At 55.9% G+C, this 22,757-nt stretch overlaps 1 protein-coding gene across 10 annotated transcripts in view; it reads right to left on the reverse strand.

The window, feature by feature from the left end:
- JAKMIP1 (janus kinase and microtubule interacting protein 1) overlaps nt 1-22,757 on the reverse strand; it is a 136,066-nt gene that overhangs the window by 34,995 nt on the left and 78,314 nt on the right. For 6 of the 10 annotated variants that reach the window (XM_053901714.1, XM_053901708.1, XM_053901707.1 and 3 more), the window contains 8 exons: nt 21,315-21,524; nt 20,331-20,450; nt 16,599-16,745; nt 15,445-15,585; nt 13,467-13,526; nt 12,957-13,070; nt 1,591-1,719; nt 214-342 (listed from right to left, as the gene is read on the reverse strand). In XM_053901714.1, coding sequence (XP_053757689.1) covers nt 214-342; nt 1,591-1,719; nt 12,957-13,070; nt 13,467-13,526; nt 15,445-15,585; nt 16,599-16,745; nt 20,331-20,450; nt 21,315-21,524 — 1,050 coding nt within the window. The remainder of the gene's footprint in view (nt 1-213; nt 343-1,590; nt 1,720-12,956; nt 13,071-13,466; nt 13,527-15,444; nt 15,586-16,598; nt 16,746-20,330; nt 20,451-21,314; nt 21,525-22,757) is intronic. The other 4 variants (XM_053901713.1, XM_053901711.1, XM_053901712.1 and 1 more) reach the window with 1 other exon arrangement.

Genomic DNA, 22,757 nt, shown 5'->3' on the forward strand with positions numbered 1-22,757 from the left:
GAGGAGGGTCCTTGCCGAGCCCTGGGGTCTGAACGCATTCCTGCCAACAGACGGCACGCGTGACGTGTGCCGGACCACAGCATCGTTTCTTCTGGCCGCGCCTGCGGTCACACGGTGGCCCACGGGTTTGCCCACGGTGTCCCCCATCAGCTCGCACAACCCCCTCCAAGCGTCAAAGGCGGGGCGCGGGGACCCGGCGTTCTGCGCACTCACCCGGGCCTCTCTCTCAGCGTCCAGCGTCCCCCCCACCTGCTCCTGAAGCAGGGCGTAGGCCCGCTGCAGGGCCTGGTACTCCCTGGTCAGCTGGCAGAACCGCAGGTCGGCCTCTTCTCTCGTCGTCGTCTGAAGGTGCCGGAGAAGAGAGACACAACAGAGCGCGTGACGTGGTGAGGCTTCGGCCCGGAAGCACACACCCGGCCCTCCCGGCCGCTGCCCACAGTTCCTCGGGGGGAGCCGGTCACCGCCGGGATGTAACTGGGGACCCCGGGTGACAGGCTGCGGGAGGAGACGGCGTCCCCGTCGTCAGCGCCCTCCCCGGGAGCTCGCGGAAGCCCGGAATGCCTGAGTCACGTGCAAGGGAGGCAGGGGAAGAGCGCCCCTGAGCCAGCCCGGACCCCACGGGTGGACGTTTCCGTGCCCCCTCCCTCCGTGCTCCTCACGTCGGGAATCTCTCCGAAGACAACCCCCCGGGCACGCAAGGGTGCAGCGACTGGCTGGCCAGTGGCACGTCTTTGTGGCTGTGAAAACTGGGAAGCACCCGTTAGGGGACACTCGTGACATTAAAGGCTCCGTGCGCGTCCACGTGAAAAGTCCCGCGTGCTCACCAGAGACGGGGGCGTGGAACACGGCGTTTGGGGCCGAAAGCTGCCCGTTACAAGCCGTTGGTGCCAAAGGAAAATCGAAAAAGGCCCGTGTCTGGTGTGACCGTGCTCTACTCGGGTTTCCCCAGAGAGCCCGGCCGGCGAGGGGCGGGCGGGCGAGGACAGAGCCGCCCTTCACGCCTCTGTGAGGCCGGCTCACTTAGTCCCGCGGTCATGAGCCTGGATGTGCACGCTGGTCGGGCACCGTGAGGCTTGGTGGCTCGGGGTGACAGGGCTTCCGGGGGTGTTCTTCCCGCCCTCCACGCTCTCCAGCACTGGGAGCGTTCTCTCCTGTGTGAGGCGTCGCCTTCGTGAGGACAAGGCAACCGTGTCCTGCCCGCCAGGTGGGGTCCCTGTGCGTGCATTTGTCCGCGTGTGTATGTGCCTCTGTGAGCATCGTGAGCCTGTGCATACATGTGTGTGCCTGTGTGCCCGCGTGTGCAGGGGGGACAGGGACAGACCACCATGCAGCAATTTTAATTGAAAAGGTAACAGCGAGGCCACCACTGGGGTGGTGAGATGGGGGGGGGGGGGAGGGACCGCTACATGCTGCCGGTGCCCCCCTTGCCTTCATGGAGGCCGGGCCCAGCAGGGGCCTCCTGCCCTCGAGGCTGCAGGCTGAGACGTCACAGGTCCTCAGGGCCAAGATCTCTACACCGGGGAGCGACAGGGGCGGTTGTCAGAGGCCGGAGGCGTGTGCCCACAGCACCTCAGGTGCGGGGGTGCTTACATCATCCAAGTCTTCCTCGGGCGTGGCTGGGGCCCTGTCCGTCCTGTCCGTGTTGCAGGAGGTTTCTGACAAGGTTTCCGAGTCCACAGACTCTTCATCAAATCCAAAAAATGTCTCCACAACATGCTTCTGGAAAACGCAACGTGCGTGACATCAGGAACGGACTCAGCATTGCCGAGTCCCCCCCCTCCCCCCGGCCGCCCAACCCGCCCTGTCACCCCAGGCACGGGGGCGACTACCCACACCGGGGCCCCAAGGGCGTCCCAAGAGGCGGTTGGCGGGGTCTGTGATTGAACGGGCGGAAAGGAGGCGGCCGAAGGAGGTGGAGGGTGGGGACAGCAGAGCACGCTGGCCTGACCCCGGCACTCCTTCTGCGGATCCCTCGGCCCCCTTGAGCGCCCACTTCCTTCTCCATCAGACAGACAGGGAGCCCCCGCCTCACCCGAGAGCACAGAGTGAGGTCACGCATCCGCTGTGCCCGGCACGCCGACCCTCGATGGGCCCGTGTGGGTCCTACTAAGGAGGGGCAGGGGGCCACGTGAGACGTCTTGTTCTACGTGCCAGACACGGGGAAAGTTGAAGGGGGCAGAAGGCCCACAGATGGACCCCGGGCTCCAACCGGCTGGGTGAGTGTGTGGCCCGGGTCCTCACCGGACCTCACTGAGGGGCAAATTTTGTTTAACTTTTGAGTATAGAAACCTTGAGGCACTGAAACGATGAGAAGGAACAGTGCAACGGACCCCTCACGCGTCCATCGCTCAGAGTCGGAGGAAATTTTACCGCTCTGTGCGCCAGCCTCCTGGCTACCCCACCCCGTACTTTGCCCACCCCAAATACCGTGATATATGTGGCTTCGCACACATGCCCGCATTCAATCGGCAAACCCCCGACTGAGCACCTTCTAGGGGCACATACTGGGCGGGGCCTGGGGAACACCACCTGATGAACACCAGCCGTGCTCCCCACCACAAGGAGCTTCGCTTAGTCTCCTAGGGGGGGTGGTCTGCGGACATCAACCCACAGTCACCAGATCGAACTCCCTTGTGTTAGGAACAATGTTTTGTTCGTTTCTTTGTTTGTTTCTTACAACCGATGAGTACTTTTCATGGCCATGAAGAAAGAACCATAATTAAATCCACAGCCGAGCCCCAGGCTCCCACTGGTTCACCCAGAACCTGGCTTTTCCCAGAGCCCCCTCCCCATCCCTCACCCCACAGAGGGATCAGGGCACACCCCACATGCTGAGGACCCGTCCTAACCTGCTTGCTTAAGCGGGCATATGTCTGCAATCTCGTGCACCCAGATGTAAGAAAAATGTGACCGGTACCACAACTAATAACATAATTAAGGGGTGCCTGGGTGGCTCAGTCAGTTAAGCGTCTGACTTCGGCTCAGCTCATGATCTCACAGTTCGTGGGTTCGAGCCCTGCGTCAGGCTCTGGGCTGACAGCCAGCTTCTGAATCTGTGTCTCCTTTTCTCTCTGCCCCTCCCCCCCTCACGCTCACTCGTGCACTCTCTCTTTCTCTCAAATATAAATAAACATTAAAAAATGTTTAAGAAAAAATAAAATGAAATAAAATAAAATAAAATAGAATAGAAAGAAAGAATTCTGAATCAGGAAGGGAGAGGGAGACAGAGTGGACTGCTCTGTCATCTTCTGCAGCTAGAGTTTCTCGAGAGGTTTTGCTAGAGGCACCCAGGAGGACAGTAAGGGCAGAGATCTGGGCTTTTTTATTCCCCACTGTGGCCCAGAGTCTGGCACACTGAGTCAACACCGGTTTTTCAATGCGTATTCGTGAACATGTCTTTGTTAACGAACTCAGAGCTAAAGCAACTTGTTTGCCCCTGGCTCGCGTGCGACAGCCCTTGCCCTCACTCACGCAGCCAGCACCGCTGGACCCCCGCCCGGTTACCCACCCCGGGTGAGTTCAGCAGGTAGGACTTTGGGGACCTATTAGGTTCTGTCGGCTTTCCATGATTCCTTCTCTCCAAGTAGAGGTTGCAGACAATCATATACCCCAGTCTCCTCTCCAGATGAGAAACCTCACTTGAATGCAGGCATCGAAAACTCTCCAGACGATTTCCAGGGGGCAGCGGCCACGACATCCTGACGGCGACAACGGCACCTTCAGGAGCGACAGGTCTGCGGCACTCAGAGGTCCTCTGCACGCACGCAGCTCACCGCCCCGGGCTCCAGGCTCCTCGTTTTTCCGGGCAGCCATTCACCCGACCCTATTTCTTGTAAACACGGCTAATTGCGAGGCCTCTGGGGACAGTTCTGTGTCTGCTGCCGGGTGGACTGGCAGCGAGCAGTGACGCACGCTGACCGAGTCCCCGGGAACCATCCTGCCACAGTCTCTCCAAAGCCTCGGGACACGACACCCACGGTCAGCCTCGCGGACCGTTGTGACGCCTCTGTTCATTCCCCGGGCTGATCTGCCTCCTGAAACCTTGCAGGACGGCTAGCTGGGCACTCCGCTACCGAGTCCTGACACGGGGCGTTCGCTCCGGATGCTGCAGACGTGCGTTTAAAGTGCTGCTTTTGTCATCAGCCGAACCCCAGACCCGAATGGAGCCCCTCAGTCCAGGGTGGCCCCGGAGACCAAGACCCCAGGGAAGCATGCGGCGGTGAGGGAGGCAGGATGAGGCTCTGTAGGGAGCAGGGCTGGGGAGGCCAAACACTCACATTCTGACCCTCTCACAACAGGAGGCGAATCTGCAGATGCGAGACCCCCTCTCCCCAACCTTGCGGAACATACAGGCTGGACGAGTTTGTTTCCTGGAAGGATTAGGTTCTTAAAAGCTCTTGGATTATGCAGGAAGTCTAGAAGGACTGCATATATTCATGCCTTTGTTAATAAATGCAAGAGAGAAACAGACCTTGGAATGCTTAAAGAGAAAATCTGGGGGCTGGTTTCTTTAAGGACAATGCAACCAGTGCCTTATGCTGCATTTTCAAAATATGTGTAAAATAATAGTGCCTGCCTCCGAGGAATGACAGAATCATCTAGAAAACATGGTTTCCTCTTTCTTAAAGAGCCAAGCACTGGGGAAATCGTTGAGTTTTCAGAGCGTCCACCTTGCTCAGATCCCCCGGGGCATTTATTTCCCGGGAACAGACAGTTTGGGAGCATAAACCCCCGTCTCTGCTCAGGGTGGCACATCTTCCCTACGGAAGGAGCTCGCTCGTCCAAGACTCCCATTTTCTCTACCCCCCGGAGTCTTGCCTTGCTGACTCCTCTTTACAAACTAATCCAGGGACGCCTGAGTGGCTCAGTCAGTTAAGCGTCTGACTTCAGCTCAGGTCATGATCTCAGGGTTCGTGAGTTCGAGCCCCACGTCGGGCTCTGTGCTGACAGCTCAGAAGCTGGAGCCTGCTTCAGGTTCTGTGTCTCCCTCTCTCTCTGCCCCTCCCTGCTTGTGTGCTCTCTTTCTCTTTCTCCCTCTCTCTCAGAAATAAATAAACATTAAAAAAATAAAAATAAAATACAAACTAATCCAAATGTTTTAAATGCAGCTTGGGCCCAAGTGAAAAATAAACGTGTCTGGTCCATTTGCACCTTGCACACACAGAGGTGGTCGTTCTCAGCACATCAAAAGGCACCGGGGGAGGGGGGTGGGGTGTAGTGTCTCCGAAATAAACATCCCTCCGCTGGCTCCGGCCTCTGAGCCCCATCTCCTGTCCCCCTGCATCACTCGGGACCACCAACCGCCAGCTCGGAAGGGGCCTCCCAGCCTCGGCCGTGTCCTCGCTCCGAACCGCGGCCGCCCAGAGCCAGACGCTTACCTTCATGCTTGTAGGTCATCTCCTGACAACCGGAAAAGTACAGACACACCAGGGCACAGAGACAGAGGAAAAAGGAGAAGTACAGCACGAAGAGGATGTACTCCATTGCCGGGCAGGGAGGTGGAGCCCGCGTGGGCCCCGTGTGCACCCCGTGGGCCAAAAGCAGCCTCACTGGCGTCTGCTTGCAGACCTCTCTCAAGTCCTAGTGGAAAGCGCTGCTTCTCTCCCGGAACATTCTCCTTCCCTCCACCACGCCGAGCCCACTGTGCCCGAGGCTTCCTGCACAGAGATCGGGCTTCGTGGGCAAGGCCGCCAGCCCAAGGGCAGATCCAGGGGGCAGGCTGGCACGCTAGTCACACGGCTTCTCCCTCCTCGAGCTGCCTTGTCGTCAGCGCCCTCCCACAGGCCCCGGGTGATCACGAGGCCCCCTGGGGACACCACACTAGCAACCACGATGGATGCAGAGACAGCTTTCTTCCGGACCAGAGCCAAAAACGAGGAGGCGCGTCCCGCCTCGTGCGCTTGGGCAATTTGTCTGTCCCGGCCACCCCACGTGCACCCTGGGCCCACTGAATTCACAGGATTCTCACTGATCTGTCCCTCAGCATTTGTTTGACCGTTTATACAGACTGATGAAGCCACTAGCCACAGGGGGGCTGCAGGGGTGCAGGCCCGGTGCTCCCGCCCATGCGGGGCCCCCACGGAAGCCCGCATTTCTTGGAGAAGCTTCTCTCCACGAAACATCCAAGGTGAAAACCCACATGTTGAAAAAATGGGCAGATGACACCATAAAAAAGTAAAACCTCTGTACTTTGAAAGATATTCAAGTGATTCTAAAAGGCGAAGGGCAACCACAAAAGCAAAACATAGGCAACCAAGTGCATATACAACTTACAATTTTAATCATGCTCGATACTCTGCTCCTCTCAAAGTAGCCACGATACGAGCTATGCCCCCCAAGCCTTTCACTCATGTTTCCAAATGAGGAGCTCCCTGGGCCTGGTTCAGGGACAAGCCTGTGACCAAACTGAGCCAAGGAACATGCGCCCTGGGACTCTTGCTGGAACCACTGAGGAGAGACGCCCTCCTACCACAGAAATTGCTAGGCAGTGTAACGCCAGCTTAAAGCTGCCGAAGCCAATTAGGTGACCACGTGGGGAGACCCCACCTGAGAAAGAGCCCAGCCCAGAGGAAAGCAGGGTGGAAAGGTGGAGAGACACGTTCCCGGCAATATCGTGTGGGCATCTGGATCCAGCCGTGCCTGAAACCAGCCACCTCCAGACTTAGCAGCGATATAAATCCCTTTCCCTTCTTAAATGACTTTGGGTTTTTGAGACTCCCAATGAAAATAATCTTGGCTAATGGAAGAGGGGACGATAATCCTAGAAATCATGCCGTCTGCAAACTGTTGAGTTCTGGGACAAGCCTGAAGCCAATTTCTCTCCAGGCAGCTGTGCACCTGGACCCTCAAGAAGAAACAGGGACCGCCTTTGTCTGGCAGGTGCCTTCCTGGCTCTGGGGAAACCATGAGACGTGTCCTGTCCCGCTGGCTCTCAGACCTACTAAGACCTTCACCTCGGCCAGAGCTCCTCAAGGGTGGGGACACCCCTCTGCGCCCTGTCACCTGACATTTTGCTGTGCCCAGGTTGATGGCAAGAGGGATGGAGGATGGGAGGGGCTGAGAGCCACGCTGCCTTGGCCGTCAGCCCTGGGCTCGCGGTGGACGTGAGAAACCTCAGGCCCAGGGCAGTCCAGATGGGACAGAATGCCTCATGACCACCACGTCCGCCTTGTCCCAGCACCTGACCCGGGGAGCCCGACTGAGGACCCCAGGCATAAGCCACGAGTACAGCCCTGCTCCCTGGGTTGCAGGACAGACTGCGTGGCCCCCAACGCCTGCTCTCTGTGTTGCCATCAACCACATTCGACCACAGCACCCCGGGTCCTCCGAGCACAGGGCCTCAGAAGAAGAAGATGGGGAGACTGCACCACGTGTCAGGGCAGAAGGAGCAGAGGGCTGAGGAAGCCCAGAGAAAGGGCCCGCCGCTGTGAGGGTGAAGGCTTGTCGAAAACGGGGACCGCTCAGCCGAATCTTGAAGGAGCAGGAGGCGGTCGGGAGCAGAGGACATGAGGGGGCCGGCCCGAGATGGGGTCTGGAGATGAGGCCACACGGCAAACCCAAGGGACTGGAGCCAGGGTGTGCCAAGGGGGATACAGCAGGAGGTGAGGAGGGCCGGGTCCCAAAAGGCCTTGAGAGCTGCCCAAGGGGCCCCAACTTTATCCCCCGGTAAACAGGGAGCCAGCGTAGGGTTCTTAGGAAGAAGGTGGCGAGGCCAGACTTGTGCCTCAACAAGACGGTTCTGGGAGCTGTGGAGGGAGGAACGTGCTGGAAGCCAAGGGGGCAGCCAAGAAAGCAGAGGGGGTCCCAGGACAAGCAGATAAGGGCTCGAAGGAACCTTGGAGCGCTGGGAAAGCAGAGGCCTGGCAGGACGGGTCTGGGATCAGACAGCCTCTGCCTCAAGCCCCTCCCCGCTGGCTCTGGGGTCGCCTCAACACTAGGCAGGGGGCCTGGGGCTGCAGGCCAGCCCCCAGCCAGCTCTTCTCCAGAGGCCTCCTTCTCAGTGTTGGGGTTTCCTGTCCCATTTGAATATGCTGCCTGGAACCACCCTGACTTCCTGTCTATTCCAAAGTCTTCAGGTGTGGCCTCGATGTCCCGCGGTCATTTCTCTGCCAGATGACGTGCCCTGGGCAGCCCCATCCTCCTCCTGCTACCCAGCAACGTGCAGGGCTGCCCCAGGTCAACACATGCGGACGGTGTGCATGGCTGGGCCGTTCAGCGGCCTGGGTGTGGCCCGGGATGCAGGCTCTGTGCCTGCACAATTGTCCCCATGCTCTACCCACGGGACCCAAATCCAAAGTCCTGTACCAGCGGGCCCCACAAACCCAGCGGGCAGCATGGGAACAGCGTCTGGGGCCTCTCATGCTTCTGATGTGAGGCTCTGCCAGGCCGTGGAGGAGGGGACAGGTGACAGGGTCGCTGCCCGGCCTGGAGGGAACAAGCCCTCATCCCCTACAGGGAATGATACACGCAGCAAAAGCCTTCAGCCGCAGGCCAGCCAACAGTGGGGAGCCGGGCCGGCAAGTGGCCTGAAATGACTAACGTTCGCTTAGTGCAAGTTACGGAGCCCCCGCGGCGAGGGGGGACTGTGCCGGGGACTGCAGGCAGCCCTGTGAACGAGGCACACGCGGTCCAGCTGCACCTCGCTCAGAGGCAGCTGGCGACAGAGCTGCGGGAAAGGACAGCCCAGGAGCAGAGTCGAGTGGAAACGACAATACGGGGGAAATGGGATTCCTCTGGGTACTTAGAAACGGAAAGTGTGGCACATGACAACAAACGTCCGGGTGCCCTAGCCACAGAAGGGCGTGCACACTGGCTCCTATTCCAGGGCAGCGGCCGGCACCCTGTCCTTCCCACCACGAAGGAGCAGGCTTGGCCTTGGGGGCACAAGGTCAACTTTGGATAGGCCCTAAGTGTCTGATGAGCAGCGATACAGGAGCCACTGACCACGAGTGACCCACCAGAAGCTCCTCAGGCATCAGCAGTCCCAGGGTCCGTATGGGGACCGGGGGACCGTGTACTGACACTCGGGCTCTCGGAAGGGCGATTCTTCCCATGGTACTTTGATGTTTCTCAGCAAGTTTCCCAGCCTCTTGCAAAGGCTGACTACTGTCTACAGGCACGGGGCGCCTGGGTGGTTCAGTCGGTTAAGCATCCGACTCTTGATTTCAGCTCAGGTCGTGATCTCACCATTGTGAGATCGAGCCCCGCATCAGGCTCTGTGCTGAGCATGAAGCCTGCCTGGGATTCTCTCTCTCTCTCCCTCTCTGCCCCTCCCCCCCAAGTAAATAAACATCTCAAAAAATAATAAAGGGCATCAAGAGCTCAACTCACTGTCACCTGAGATGGTCCCTCTTTTGAAAAAAGAGGACACAAATTAGAACGGGGGAAATCAAGGGCGGGACCTGGGAATCTGCATTCAACAGGCCCTCCAAAGGAAAGCTGTCGGTTTAAGAGGAAGGGAGAAGGATGAATCATAATTTGTGGATCCCTGACTACATGCCAGGCACAGAGCCAGACGCTCTGTATAATCTTCTGGATGTGATGATCGTGGTAAGAACCAGGAAACAGGCCCTCCCAGGTCAATGCCACAGAGCCAGGAGCTGGACCGGACCTTCACACGGCTACAGGCTATGGGGTCTCAGCTTCAGCCGAGACCCCAGCCCCATGGTAACCGAGGTGTGTGCGCAAACCATGCCGATTTTAGCCACGCTCGTGTGCTCAGCTTTCTACTGAGACAGCTCCACGTTGTTAGACAGCAAGTTTCAGAGGCAGCAAACCTACCGCCCACAGGGGCTCCGTGTAGGGTTCAACCGTGACACTGGACTTCTGCGGAGCAAGCCCACCCTCCCCAGATGGGGCCTGGGGGACCGCCAGGGGTTCTCCCGCAACTCCCCATGGGGGTGCTGAATAGCAGGGTCCCGAGGCGAAATGCCCACACCGGTTCTGTCCCCAGGAGCACGGTGAGACAGGGTCAGCAGCCTTTGGGGCATAAGGGTCCCCCCCACCCGGGATGAGGGCTGGATCTCACCACTGCTCTGCCATCACGATTATCTGCAGCAAACTGCGGTGTGGATGTGGGACCGGAGAACAAACCCCCTTCTGGGGGAAACAGAGAGTCCAGGGAAGCTTGAACTAGCCAGAGAGCAGAGACGGGCTGTCAGACTTCCAGAAAATTCTGGCACAAAAATCGGTGCCCAACAAAGGCCCGGGCAAAGTGGTAAAATACACAGATACATAACGGACAGAGCACGATGGAGGCATTTAAGGGGAAAAGGAAACTAAGAAAGGGACACTGCCCAGGCCCGAGAGATAGCCCTAGGGGGTTACAAACCTGTGCAGGTCCCCGCCTGCCCTGGACAACTCCAGGAGTAAGTAGGAGCATGTGGGGGAAACTGTTCTATCTTGAATCTTGAGACAAAGATAAGAGGTTCGTGGATCATAGAAACAGTTAAGCTGAGCAGACTGCGCACAGCTCAGGAAAATGCCCATGGAGACTCCCAAACCCCGCCTTCTGGTGGCAGCGAACTATTTCACTTAGGGACCGAACATCCCATCCTTTGACATGATCCGGTGTCGTGCAAACACACTTCGCCAGTACAAGCAATTTGCTTATGCACTCAACAACTGTTTAGGGGCACGTACTCTGTGCCGAGACGGTGAAGTGGGTGCAGTGAGCAGGACACAGCTCCTGCCCTCCTCACCTGCTGTGCACACAAGCCTAGCAAACCACAAGTCAGTTCTAGGCCCTTGTAAAGTTCTCTTCCCATAAAGGAAATCGGGAAAAGGACAATGGAATCTTCTTTACTCCACGAACTCTGATACAGGTTTGAAAAATAAAGTCACAGCTCAACAGAGGGACTCCCGAAAACCCTACTTAGAAGCTTTTCTAAAAAAATTTTTTTAATGTTTATTTTTGAGAGAGAGAGAGAGAGAGAGAGAGAGAGAGAGAGAGACAGAGCACGAGCAGGGGAGGGGCAGAGAGAGAGAGGGAGACACAGAATCGGAAGCAGGTTCCAGGCTCTGAGCTGTCAGCACAGAGTCTGACGCGGGGCTCGAACTCACAAACACGAGATCATGACCTGAGCTGAAGTCAGATGCTTAGCCAACAAGGGGCCCCCCTACTTTAGAAGCTTTATGGGGCGCACAATGCCGCAATACTCCCAGCTCTCCAGGCCGAATGCCTTTAGACCCCTGCTGTTTCAACACATCCTGTGGTGAAAACGGCATTCATGCACATGACTGGCAGCTGTACGAAACGATGCGTGTTTTCCGTACGGCACAGGGGGTCACGTGTTCCCCACCAAAGCCTTCACATCCTGTGGATCCACATTTCAGCTTCCGGGAATCTGTCCACGGGAACAATCCAGACCCTGGCGCAGCTTCCTGGACAAAAGGAGGCCACCGGGGTGGCATTTACAGAAGCAGAAAGTCCAGTCCCTTAAAGCAACGGTCAATACCCAGGGAATACAACAGAACCGGCCCAGAACACTGCCTACCGTAAACACACTCCACGGCAGGAGTTACAGCTGCCAGGAGCTAAAAGCAAACATGTCCGGCACCGAATGGAACACAAATGTATGGCCCATCTACTCAACAGATTATATAACCATCAAAATTTGCTTGTATGACGACAGGGTCATGACACGGATAAATGCTTTATGGTAGAACGTTAAGTAAAAAAAAACAAAAAAACAGGAAGCAACAGTGTACTCTACAGTCACAGTTACATTATTAAGAAAGAAAAAGATGGGGCAGATCAAGGGCTGGGGGTGGGGGAGGGGTTGCACAAAACGCCAGCCTAGATGGTGCCAGGGAGGCCCTGCGGGTGACATTTGGCTTATTTCTCAGGTTAGTCTGTGGTGCTGTGATATTGCTTCCCCAGTAAAAGTGACTATTTAAAAATAAACAAGTTGTGGGGCGCCCGGGTGGCTCAGTCTGTTGAGCGTCCGACTTCGGCTCAGGTCACCTGCATCGGGCTCTGTGCTGATGGCTCAGAGCCTGAAGGCTGCTTCGGAGTCTGTGTCTCCCTGTCTCTCTGCCACACCCCGCTCGTGCTCAGAGACCAAGTGAGCTGACAAGGGGAGGTTCAAATTCAAGTCCGGGCTCCAAGGCCCACGTTTCCACCACTAAGTCAAGCTGCATGAGGCACACGTCTCTATGTACTGACCTCAGAGACTCAGAAATGGAAGTGGCTCAGCACAGTGTGTTTATTTTATTTTTTATTAAAAACATTTTTTTAAATGTTTTTTTCATTTTTGAGAGAGAGAGAGAGAGAGAGAGAGAGAAAGAGAGCAAGGTCACTGCCGAAGTACTTGGTTAACATGAGGGTCATGGTGGAAGAGGGCGGGTCCCTGACCTAGTATGACTGGTGTCCTTATAGGACGACAGCGACGCACTGGGCGAATGGTCTCTGACGACAAAAGCAGAGGTTGGAGTGACGCAGCTTCAAGACAAGGAACGCTAAAGTGTGCCAGGAAATCACCAGAACCTAAAAGAGCCTGGGAAGGACTCCCCTAAGGGTCTCAGAGGGGGCACAGCGCTGCCGACACCTTTATTTTGGACCCCTGGACTCCAAACCGCGAGACGAGACGTTTCTACTGTTCCCAGCCGCCCGGTGTGGGGTACTTTGTTACGCAGCCCCAGGGAGCTGATGCACCAGGATCCCCATCTCCCTCCCACCACTTGGAGTACGTGGCACTACCCCCTGTTGCCTCCCGCTCAGGTTGCCCCAGTCCCCACCACTCCCTGCTGCCAGCCTCGAGAGCCACGTGCCTGTGGCTTTTCGGCAGCACATCCACACTGCTGTTTTCTCTAGAGAAGACAAAGATTTCTCTACAACCACATCTCTATTGAAAGCAAAACCAGGAGGGGCGTCTAGTTCAAACGAAAGACCCACGTCTCTGTGGCGGTGAAACGAGGTTCACGGGTTTAAATGCAAACTTTTTTTTTTTCCACACCTGCCCCAATTTGCTCTGTTTATTCCAGCGTGGCCCCTGTGGCGTCTGAATTCTCCCCGTCCAGCTGTGCTCTCCCTGCCAGGACATCTGGGCACCGTCTCTATAAAACCACATCTTCCAAAAAAAGAACACGGTTCTGCGTTATTTGAACAAAAAGAAGCTCAAAGCTCCTGATTTTTTTTAGAACGGGATATAAGATGTCAGAAACCAAGCCCGGGTGCGTTTTGAATCCTTCAAAAGGTCTAAGTATTTATGCTTTTAATTGGGGGCAAACAGCGCCTGAGGCCTACAGACAGAATTCATCGGTGAGTTTTCCATGAATAAATTACAGTCACTGGTTCGCGGCCATAACCGATGCACCGAGAGACGCGATAACAGCTTTTTCACCACCAAACGTGCAGACATGTGAGTGTCCCTGCCATTAGGGCCCCTCACGGATTGCTTGCGTTTCCTCCCTCCCCTGGACCATGCAGGACAGCAAGCAGGACAGCCACACCCCCGCAGACTCACCTTGGGTGGCTTCAGACCTTTCCCGCGATGTCGTTTGGAGCGCAAGAGACGTTCTCTCTCCTAGAAGGAGATACAACGGTTGGCATTATCAGCCAGCCTCATATCACACCAGCCAACCCAACTGGCTCCCAAAGTGCGCCTCCCCCCGGTCGGCACTGGGCGTGCATTCGTCCAAGTTCTGAGCACCCACGTGACGGCCGCCTCCCAGAACTGCACGCTACAGAGTCACCCCATTTACTCGAGTCCTTAACGGGACTGGGACTGTCTTGACCAAAAAATACCAAAGTGTGCCAATCCTGAAAGCCCCAGCCTGTCTGTGCTGGGAGCTGGAAGTCGTAAAGCACGAGGCAGTGCTGACTGGCGATCGCCGTTCTGTCAGTGACCACAGCCCAGGATGACATAGTTTGCGGCTTTGAGCTCAGACAGAGCCGGGTCCAAATCTTCATGGGCCTCCTCTGAACCAGGTGACGCGTTTTATTTCTCTGACTCTCAGGTTCTTCCTTTGCTCTATGGGGCTAGAACCTACCAAGCAGCGTGGCCCTAAGAAAGAAACAAGAGCCTGTGGCTGCCTGGTGGCCACTGTCAGTAAGATCGACATCTGCAGGGCAGCAGAAGGAGTGGCAGCCTTTCCGCTCTAGGCAAAACCAGGACGTCTCTCCTTTCTAACTCAGCCCTGCTTTTCCCCTTGGCTGCCGGGAAACCCAGAGACAAATCTGCTGTTTGGTTATAGCCCTTATGGTCCACCCATCCGTCCCTCCTCATCTCAATGGATGCAGCGATCTTTATTTTTTCTGGGATTGTTGGTTTATTATTCCTCTTTCAACTTCATCGTCATTTTATTGAAGGTATGTTTTCATCTTATGTTCTACCAAGTTTTTGGGTAATGGAGAAAGATGAGAGGAAGGATGGATAGAAGGAAGAAGGGATGGAAGAAAGAAGGGGAGGATGGATGGATGGATGGATGGATGGACGGAGAAATGGGAGGAAGAAGGGATAGAAGGAGAGAGAGGATGATGGGAAGATGAGAGGATGGATAGATGGATGGATGGAAGGAAGGAGAGGGTGGATGGATGGACAGACAGACGGAAGGAAGAAGCTATGGGAGAAAGAAGGGGTGGATGGATGGATGGGTGATGGATGGATGGGTGGCCGGACAGCTGAGGGATGGAAGGAGGGAGGGGGGATGGGAAGATGGGAATACGGACAGAGGCAAAGATAGATGGAGGGACGGGAGGGAGAATGGATTGGTGGGTGGAAGGAAGAAGGGAAGGACTTAAAGAGAGAGGAAGATAGGCCAGCAAAGCGAGCTTGACAGTTATGGTCAAAGCTTTTTCTAGAATTTTGATCACTGGCTTTCTACTCTTGGAAGACCCATGAGTGGAACCATCACATTCCCTCTTGGGCATTAAGAACACACTTTGCTTCTAGGGTCCAACTGAAGCTTACTGCAAATGCTCTCTTACTGGTGCCTAAGCTCCTTTCACAGACAGAAAAAGGATTCTCTGGATATAACACTCGCCTACTAAGACACCCTCCTCTCCCCTTAACCTTGTAGATGTAGAGTCTCAGCCAGCCCTTCAAATTCTAGCCTGATTACAAGGTTCAGGCTTTCAAGTTCATGGTCTGCAATAACTAAGCTAAAAAAAAAAAAAAAATAGACTTCTCAGGGACAAACTGTGCCCACTGTGTCCAGGCCAGACGACCCATTCCTAAAACGGATGCTGCTTCTTAGCAACAGCAAACCAGGGAGAAGAGTTGAGAAAAAGAGTAGCCATGGAGACGGCCTCCAGGCACCAGCGGCGTCTTTTACACAAAGTCGAGGCTGCTGTCTGGCTGAATTAAAGCAGCAAGGTGCCCACGCGGGTGAGCTCCGTGAGGCCCCACCCGCATCAGCAGCAGCGCCCTGGAGCCTCGATGCCATTCGTCACACCGCGTCACCCGGCGCCACACCGAGCGATGTCACCAAGCGCGAACGTACCAGCGAGAGGTCGTCGATGACGTGCTGTTGTTCCAGAACCTGCAGCCGCAGGAACTCGATCTCCTGCTCGTCCCTCGTCAGGCTGAGGTCGTTCAAGGAAGTGTGCCGCTTCAGGGACGCCTGCGCCGACAGCTTCTCTTTCTGCAGCCAGAGGGAGAGCGCCCAGCAGGGCCGCTCAGCCAGCAGGTTAGTTACAGCGCGAGCACCCAGCGGGAGCTCAGGGAGCACCCAGCGGGAGGTCAGGGAGCACCCAGAGGGAGGTCAGGGAGCTCCCAGCGGGAGCTCAGGGAGCACCCAGAGGGAGGTCAGGGAGCACCCAGCGGGAGGTCAGGGATGCGGGAGGGAAGAAGGCTACCCAGTCCCCACGCGGGAGGAGGGGACAGGTGCAGACCAGAAGCAAGCTACAGGCTGAGAGAAAGGGCTGGGCAGGCATGGGGGTGGGAGGTGGTCGTCCAAACCCGGGCCCTGGAGGCTGGACGAGGGAGCTGGGGAGGCAAGGCACGCCACCGGCGATCGTGTCCCCCTCACACCGGGGCCTGCTGGGGTGCGGGGAGAAGGGCACCCCACCTCCCAGAGCCTCAGCCTTCTTGCTGGAAAAGGGGCGACTGACACCGCTTGGGACAATGAACCTCGGACTCCTCCACGAGCCAGCAGTTACAAGACACCGCCCTGGCCACAAAGACCGAGCACTCTGATGGGAGCAAATGCAAATCCCTCATGCAACGGCGGCTGTTGCTCTCACGTGCGAAGCATCTGCGAAGAGCTAAGGATTCCGTGAGGCCTTTCCATGCCAACACTCCACCCTCTGGGTAGCCCCGCGGTGCTGATAACCGCATCCCCACTTTGTGGACGAAGACGCTGAGGCACGGAAAGAATGGGGCTGTGTCCGGGGCCCCGGGGGCAGCGGGGGGCGGGGGGGGGGGGCAGGGCTGAGGCGCAGACCCAGCTGCGGGCACTGCCTGGCCTTCTGCCTCCGGGCACAGAGCCCTCAACACCGTGCCTCCTAGAGAAGCGGGGCCAGCAGGGCTGGGTGAGGGCGGAGAGCCCTGGCGAGCTTCCTGGGGGAGGCGGGGCTGGGCGGAGACCGTGGGCTGCGAGGGTCAGTCGGGGGCTGGAGAAGCCCAGGCGGAGACTCGAACCCAGGGCTGACTCACCATTTCCACATTCTCCCTCATGACGCTCTTGATTTTCTCCTCCATCCTCTGGATGCTCTGCAGCAAATCCTCATTCTTCTTGTTCATCCGCTTGTTCTTCTCCACAAGGGGCTTCAGCTGGACCTCGGTCTCCCGGGAGCGTTTCAGCTGCGATCAGAAAGACACAGAAGGCCGGTGGCTGTAAGGCCCAGCGGACTGCTGACGTCACACCGCGGAGGCCAGCAGGGGTCCAACCCGGGACCGGAGCTGCCTCCGCTGGGACCACAAACCCCAGGAAGATCCCACAGCCACCTGGATCCCAAACACAGTAGTCCACCCGAGGCTCGGGGGGCCTCGCGTAAGGCAACAGGGGAGGCCCACAGATCCGCCCCCGGGCACCCCGCTGGCAAGTGACCTGTGCCGGGTCCACTGGTCTGCACTTCCTTAACCTCTGGGCATAACCCCCAGGGGTCCTGGGTCTCACGCTCAAAGGTCAATCCCATGACCCGGCTGCTCCTGGCCACCATTCCTCCCCAAGTACAGACCTAGCAGAAAGCTCTACCTTCTTGAGACAGCAGGCAATCAATCCTGGGCCCCACTCCGTGCCAGACTCGGTGCCGGGACATCAAACCCGAAGGCGTTCCCTGAGTCTGTACAACTAGGGGCTGTCCTTCCAGTCTCTCCCGTGGGATCAGCGCTGGGGGAGCCCCTCTGGCGCCTGGGGCCCTGTGCTGGGGGCTGAATCGAAGGGACGGCACGCCAGGGTGCCCGCCCAACGTCAGAGGAAGAGGGCAAAGACAGTAAAGGAGGTAAGAACACGGTGAGCCAAGTGCGGGCAGACGTTCCAGGCGGGGAGACCACGCGCCCTGAGGTTCAGAGCGGGCAAGAACACAGCTCGTTCAGTGCAGCGGGAACACAGAATGTGGGGTGCTGGGCGTAGAGGGGTGGACACGGTGAGGCCTGGTTTCGGGGGCTGGAGAACTCTGTCATTCAGTTTCTGCCCCGGCCCTTGAGGGCTGCTCTCTGTGGTCAGGTCTGCCTTCTCGAACACACTGTGCCTCCCCACAACCCCAGGAGGGGCCCCATCCCCACTTTACAGACAGAGAAACTGAGAGCAAAGAGGTGGGATGCTGTGCTCGTGGCCACACAGAAAGTGCTAGAACCAAGAATCAAGCACAGGGACTGACTGCAGATCCCTGATTTTGGTCACCAGGTTGTAAAGTTAAGATCAAGCAGTCTGGTGGGACCCACTCAAATATAAAATGGACCTTTGAGGGGCGCCTGGGTGGCTCAGCCAGTTAAGCATCCAACTCTTGGTTTCGGCTCAGGCCATGATCTCACGGTTCCATGGGTTCAAGACTCGAGTCAGGCTCTGTGTTGGCAGAGAGAAGCCTGCTTGGGATTCTCTCTCTCCCTCTCTCTCTGCCCCCGCCCCCGCCACTCGCACTGTCTCTGTGTCTCTCAAAATAAATTAATAAACTTTATGAAAAAAAAAATAGACCTTTGACCCATACATTCTACTTCTGAAAAATCCTCACAGGAATAAAATTCCAAGTGATAACGACAGAAATGTGTCTTCGGGTGACATATGCTCATAACAGCAAAGAAACCCGAGCAGCCTAGAGGAATGGGTGAATGAACCACGGGTCGTCCTCAAAGGGGGGGCGTGAGCCGTGCACCTGCCCAAACGACAGCCGGAACTGATGAATCATGGGAAAAAAGCAAGTTGCAGAACAATAATACAGAGGAGAAAATATCCCGTCTGTAACGGCAAAACAACAACAGAAAGTCTCCTGGTGGGTGTCGATATATTTACACCAGTTTTAAAAGCACGTAAGAACCACCCCAAACAGCTGATGGTAGTTATTTCATGATTTTAAGATCAAAGTGCTGGCTAGCTGCTCAGTTTTTGCTTTAAACACTTCAGTGTGCTCCAAATTGTTTCACACAAGCTACATTTCTTTTCTAATCTTCTCGGTGAGCTATTATGCAGTACACGAGGGACTTTTTTTAGTTAATGAATATTTAAGCGAAAAGCGTACATCTAATATTAGACATACAGTCTGATTAAAGCCACTTGAAAATATGCTTTTAAAAATACTTGATGCAGGAGTGCCTGGGTGGCTCAGTCAGTTAAGCGTCCGGCTCTTGATTTCGGCTGAGGTCGTGATCTCACGGTTCATAAGATCGAGCCCCGCTTCAGGCTCTGGGATGACAGTGTGGAACCCGTTTAGGATTCCCTCTCTCCCTCTCTCTGCCTCTCCCTTGCTGTCACTCTCTCTCTCAAAATAAATAAATAAAAACATTTGAAAAAATTAACAAAAAAAACTTGAAGGCAATGACTTTACTTCGATCCTGTTAAGATTACAAAGAGGTGACTCTTACCCTGTTCATCTCGCATGGCTCTCACATACTCTATAGATGCGCTCGCTTTCACGATAAAATTTAGAATCAACAGAAATATGACAAGACACTTGTCAAGAAGTGTATGGACTGACTCCCATGACATAAAAGTTCACTTTGCTGTTTATGCAGCAAATTTACACATATTCAGAAAACTACTCTTTTTACTAGATTATCTTTTTTTTTTTTTTTAATTTATTTTTGGGACAGAGAGAGACAGAGCATGAACGGGCGAGGGGCAGAGAGAGAGGGAGACACAGAATCGGAAACAGGCTGCAGGCTCCGAGCCATCAGCCCAGAGCCCGACGCGGGGCTCGAACTCACGGACCGCGAGATCGTGACCTGGCTGAAGTCGGCCGCTTAACCGACTGCGCCACCCAGGCGCCCCAGCTAGATTATCTTTTTATTTGTTTATTTATTTAATAATTTTGAGAGAGACTGTACATGTGCTGAGTGGGGGAGGGGCAGAGAAAGAGGAAATGGGCGTCCCTAGGGATTCATTTTTTTTAACCCAGAGTCCCTGTTCGTTATCTTTAAAATTAGAAATATGTGAACTTTGGGACTCCTGGGTGGCTCAGTCGGTTGAGTGTCAGACTTTGGCTCAGGTCACGATCTCATGGTTCATGGGTTCAAGCCTAGCGTCAGGCTCTGTGCCAACAACTCGATGCCTGGAGCCTGCTTCGGATTCTGTGTCTCCCTCTCTCTCTGCCCCTCCCCTGCTCACGCTGTCTCTCCCTCTCTCTCTCTCTCTCTCAAAAATAGATAATAAACATTAAACAAATTTTTAAAAAGGAAATGTCTGAACTTTTCTGCAAAAGAAAGTAAACAGAGGAAAAAAAACCTAAAATGATCCATCATTACACCACCTAAAACAGCTCCCAATGTCCGTCATGACAATGTGCGTGTTTGTTTTGTAAACTGCGTGTCGCTTTAATTTACTGTGAGCAAATAAACGCGATGTCTACCGTCCCTCCTAACGACTGTAGACAGGTCACTGCCTAAATGTTCCATAATTACTCTGCCCAATACTTGAGCGTTGAACAATTGGGTTTTTGTTTCGTTTTGGGTCACTTTGGGTCGCTAGCGTCAACACTGCAGTGAACATCCTCTCTAAACTCCTCACTGTTTGCTCTGACTCTTTGCCCAGGATAAATTCCTGTAGAAACAAAGGGGAGGAGCAGGTGTCTTCACGGAACGTGTGCTAGATTTTTGGTCAGGAATTAATGGGAAAGAAAGGAAAGGAAACCAGGAGGCCTCTGCACTAACTATGAGTTCAGGGCGGGTTTTTCGGCCCCGGGGTGGCTTTCTGGCACCCTACAAGGCACCGTCTGTCTCTCGGGGGCTGATTACCAGCTCGTTCCTCTCGTCTGCCAAGAGGGTGTTCCTGTCTTCCAGCTTCCGAATCACCGAGTTCAGTTCAGCAATCTTCAGTTGGAATCGCCGTACGTCTCGTTCGTCCATATGTTGATCCTAAAAGAAAGTCAAGATACGAACGTACTTCGAAGATGTCTTAGGGAACACTCCCAGGGAACTCGCGGGACGTGACCGCGAGCTCCTCCTCACAGGGCCCCACGCCACGCTGGGCGTCCCTGCAGTCAGGCCATGGGGACGACACCCCAGGCCCTGCCAGGGACCCGCAAGAGACTTCGTCTCAAAGTGACAAGAGGTCAAGCCAAGACAGCTGTGCGTGGTCTCTGGGGACCTTCACGCTCCAGCCCGGGCCCGCTGTGTCTCTCTCACAAAGGCCCGTGACGGACGTGCCAGGACATCCCTCAAGACCCACCGGGCCAATCTCGCCAGCACCTCGTATGCTGTCCGCACAGAGCACGCACGACAGACGTTCAAACATCTGGTGACTGACTGCACGAATGAATGAATGAATGAATGAATGAATGAATGAGTGAACGAAGGCACGCTGCTTCAGCTTCCTCTGAGCACGTTGCCCCCAGAGCCCTTTCCTTCTGGCTAAGCTCCTACTCATGTTGCAGGGCTCTGACTTCAAGACTGGGCGCCTTTCTGTGCTCTTACTGTGCACCCGGCGCTGACGCCTTCACTTCTCTTCCCCACTGGGCTCCAGACCGGCTGGAAGCAAACGCAGTCAGCTGCTCTCCCCTCCGTATCCCCAGGCCTAACGCTGGGCCCTGCACGTGGTTAACGTCAGCCAGTCTGGGGAGGGAGGCCAGACGCACGGGCAGACGGAAGGGAGGGAGGGGTGAGAGGAAGCAGGCGGGCAAGGTGCCCGGGGTGGGGGGGGGGGGAACGACCGCAGAAAGAAGGGCAGGCAGCGGTGGGCCCCGGGGCCCCGGTGCTTGTGCGAGTCGCCACTCCCCGTACCTGGACGCCCATGAGCTCTGCCATGTCCCCGATGCCAGGCGGGAGCTCTCTCTTGGGGCTACTGTGGTACCGCTCAGCCTCTTTGACCTGAACCAGCTGCTCATCCAAAGCCTCCTTCTGAAGAAGCAGCTTCTGGGTCTGGCCCGTCTGCACGCCGAGTTCCTTCTCCAAGGCCAGGATCACACGGTCTTTCCCTCTGATCTCGTCCATCTGCAAACGAGAAAGAATGAACACTCAGCCTCAGGGCTCGTGACCACGGAAATCTCTCCCTCGCTGGCCTGAGGCCCAGAGGAAAAGGTTAAGAAGGATCAAGGACCCAGGTCAGCTGAACTGGGAAAACTCAGGACACAGAGGGGCCACTGTCCACGGCCCAGGCCCCGCTCCCCTGAGCACAGAGGAGCAGACAAGTTACGGTTCGATGGCCAGACGCTCACCCCTGAAACAGGGCTACGTTCGTTTCTCTCTCACGCGAATTAAATAAAACAAAATCCTGACCTCCAGGCACCTCCAGCCACCTCACGCCCCACAGCTCGACTTCCTCACCGAGCTTCTCTCCCACTCACCCCCCACTTCTTCTCTCCCACTCACCCCCCAAGCCTCTCCCGTCCGGTCACAGCCCCCACCTCTCCACCAACACAGCTCTCATTAAGGTCTTGGATGCTCCCCTGGCCCCCAGACCCACAGGGCAACTTTCTGTCCTTCATCCTCACCAACATGTGACCAAGCCACTCACACCCTGCTCCACGAAGCTCTCCCGCCCCTCCCGCCCTATGCCATGACTTCCTGGTTTCTGTCCTTACAGACTCACCTTCTTCCGGCCGCCATTAAAGTCTGGACTTTCCAAGGCTTGGCCCTCTTCCTTTCCCCAGGCAGCCGCGTCCTCACCCATGACGTTAAACCCCCATATGCAGCCGACACCCCAATGTGTTCCCCAGGCCCTGACTTCTCTCAGAGCCCCAGAATCATAGAACTAACTGAGTATTTGACACCTCTGCTGGGGTCTCTAAAGGACCTCAGCGTCTCCACATGCAAACCTCAAAGTAAGCCCCAGTTCGCCCCAGCCCGGTCTTGTCCAGCATTCCCTAGAGGAAACCAAGCAGAAAGCAGCTTACAGAAGAGAAAGCTTTGGCCCCGGGCCATCCGCTTCAACTGATTCCAGAGAGCCAACGGCTGGGAAACTGCCCCAGTAAGGGTGCTGTGCTAGGGTATCCCCTGCCACTGCGTGTCCTTCCTAGAACCTGAGATTGTGAGGTCATTTGGGAACAGGGTTGCTGCAGATATAGTTAGGAGGAGGTCACACCGGAGTAAGGTGGTCCCTATGACTGTGTCCTTAGAAGAGAAGACGAGGCACACAGATGCCCCTGCCCACAAGGCTGGGTAGAGACGGAGACAGAGACTGGAGAGATGGACCCAGAAGCCTGGGGACATCACAGACTGGCTGCA

This window comes from Panthera pardus, unplaced genomic scaffold (genome assembly GCF_024362965.1).
Source record: "Panthera pardus isolate Hobbes unplaced genomic scaffold, ASM2436296v1 HiC_scaffold_13, whole genome shotgun sequence".
Lineage (NCBI taxonomy): Eukaryota > Metazoa > Chordata > Mammalia > Carnivora > Felidae > Panthera > Panthera pardus.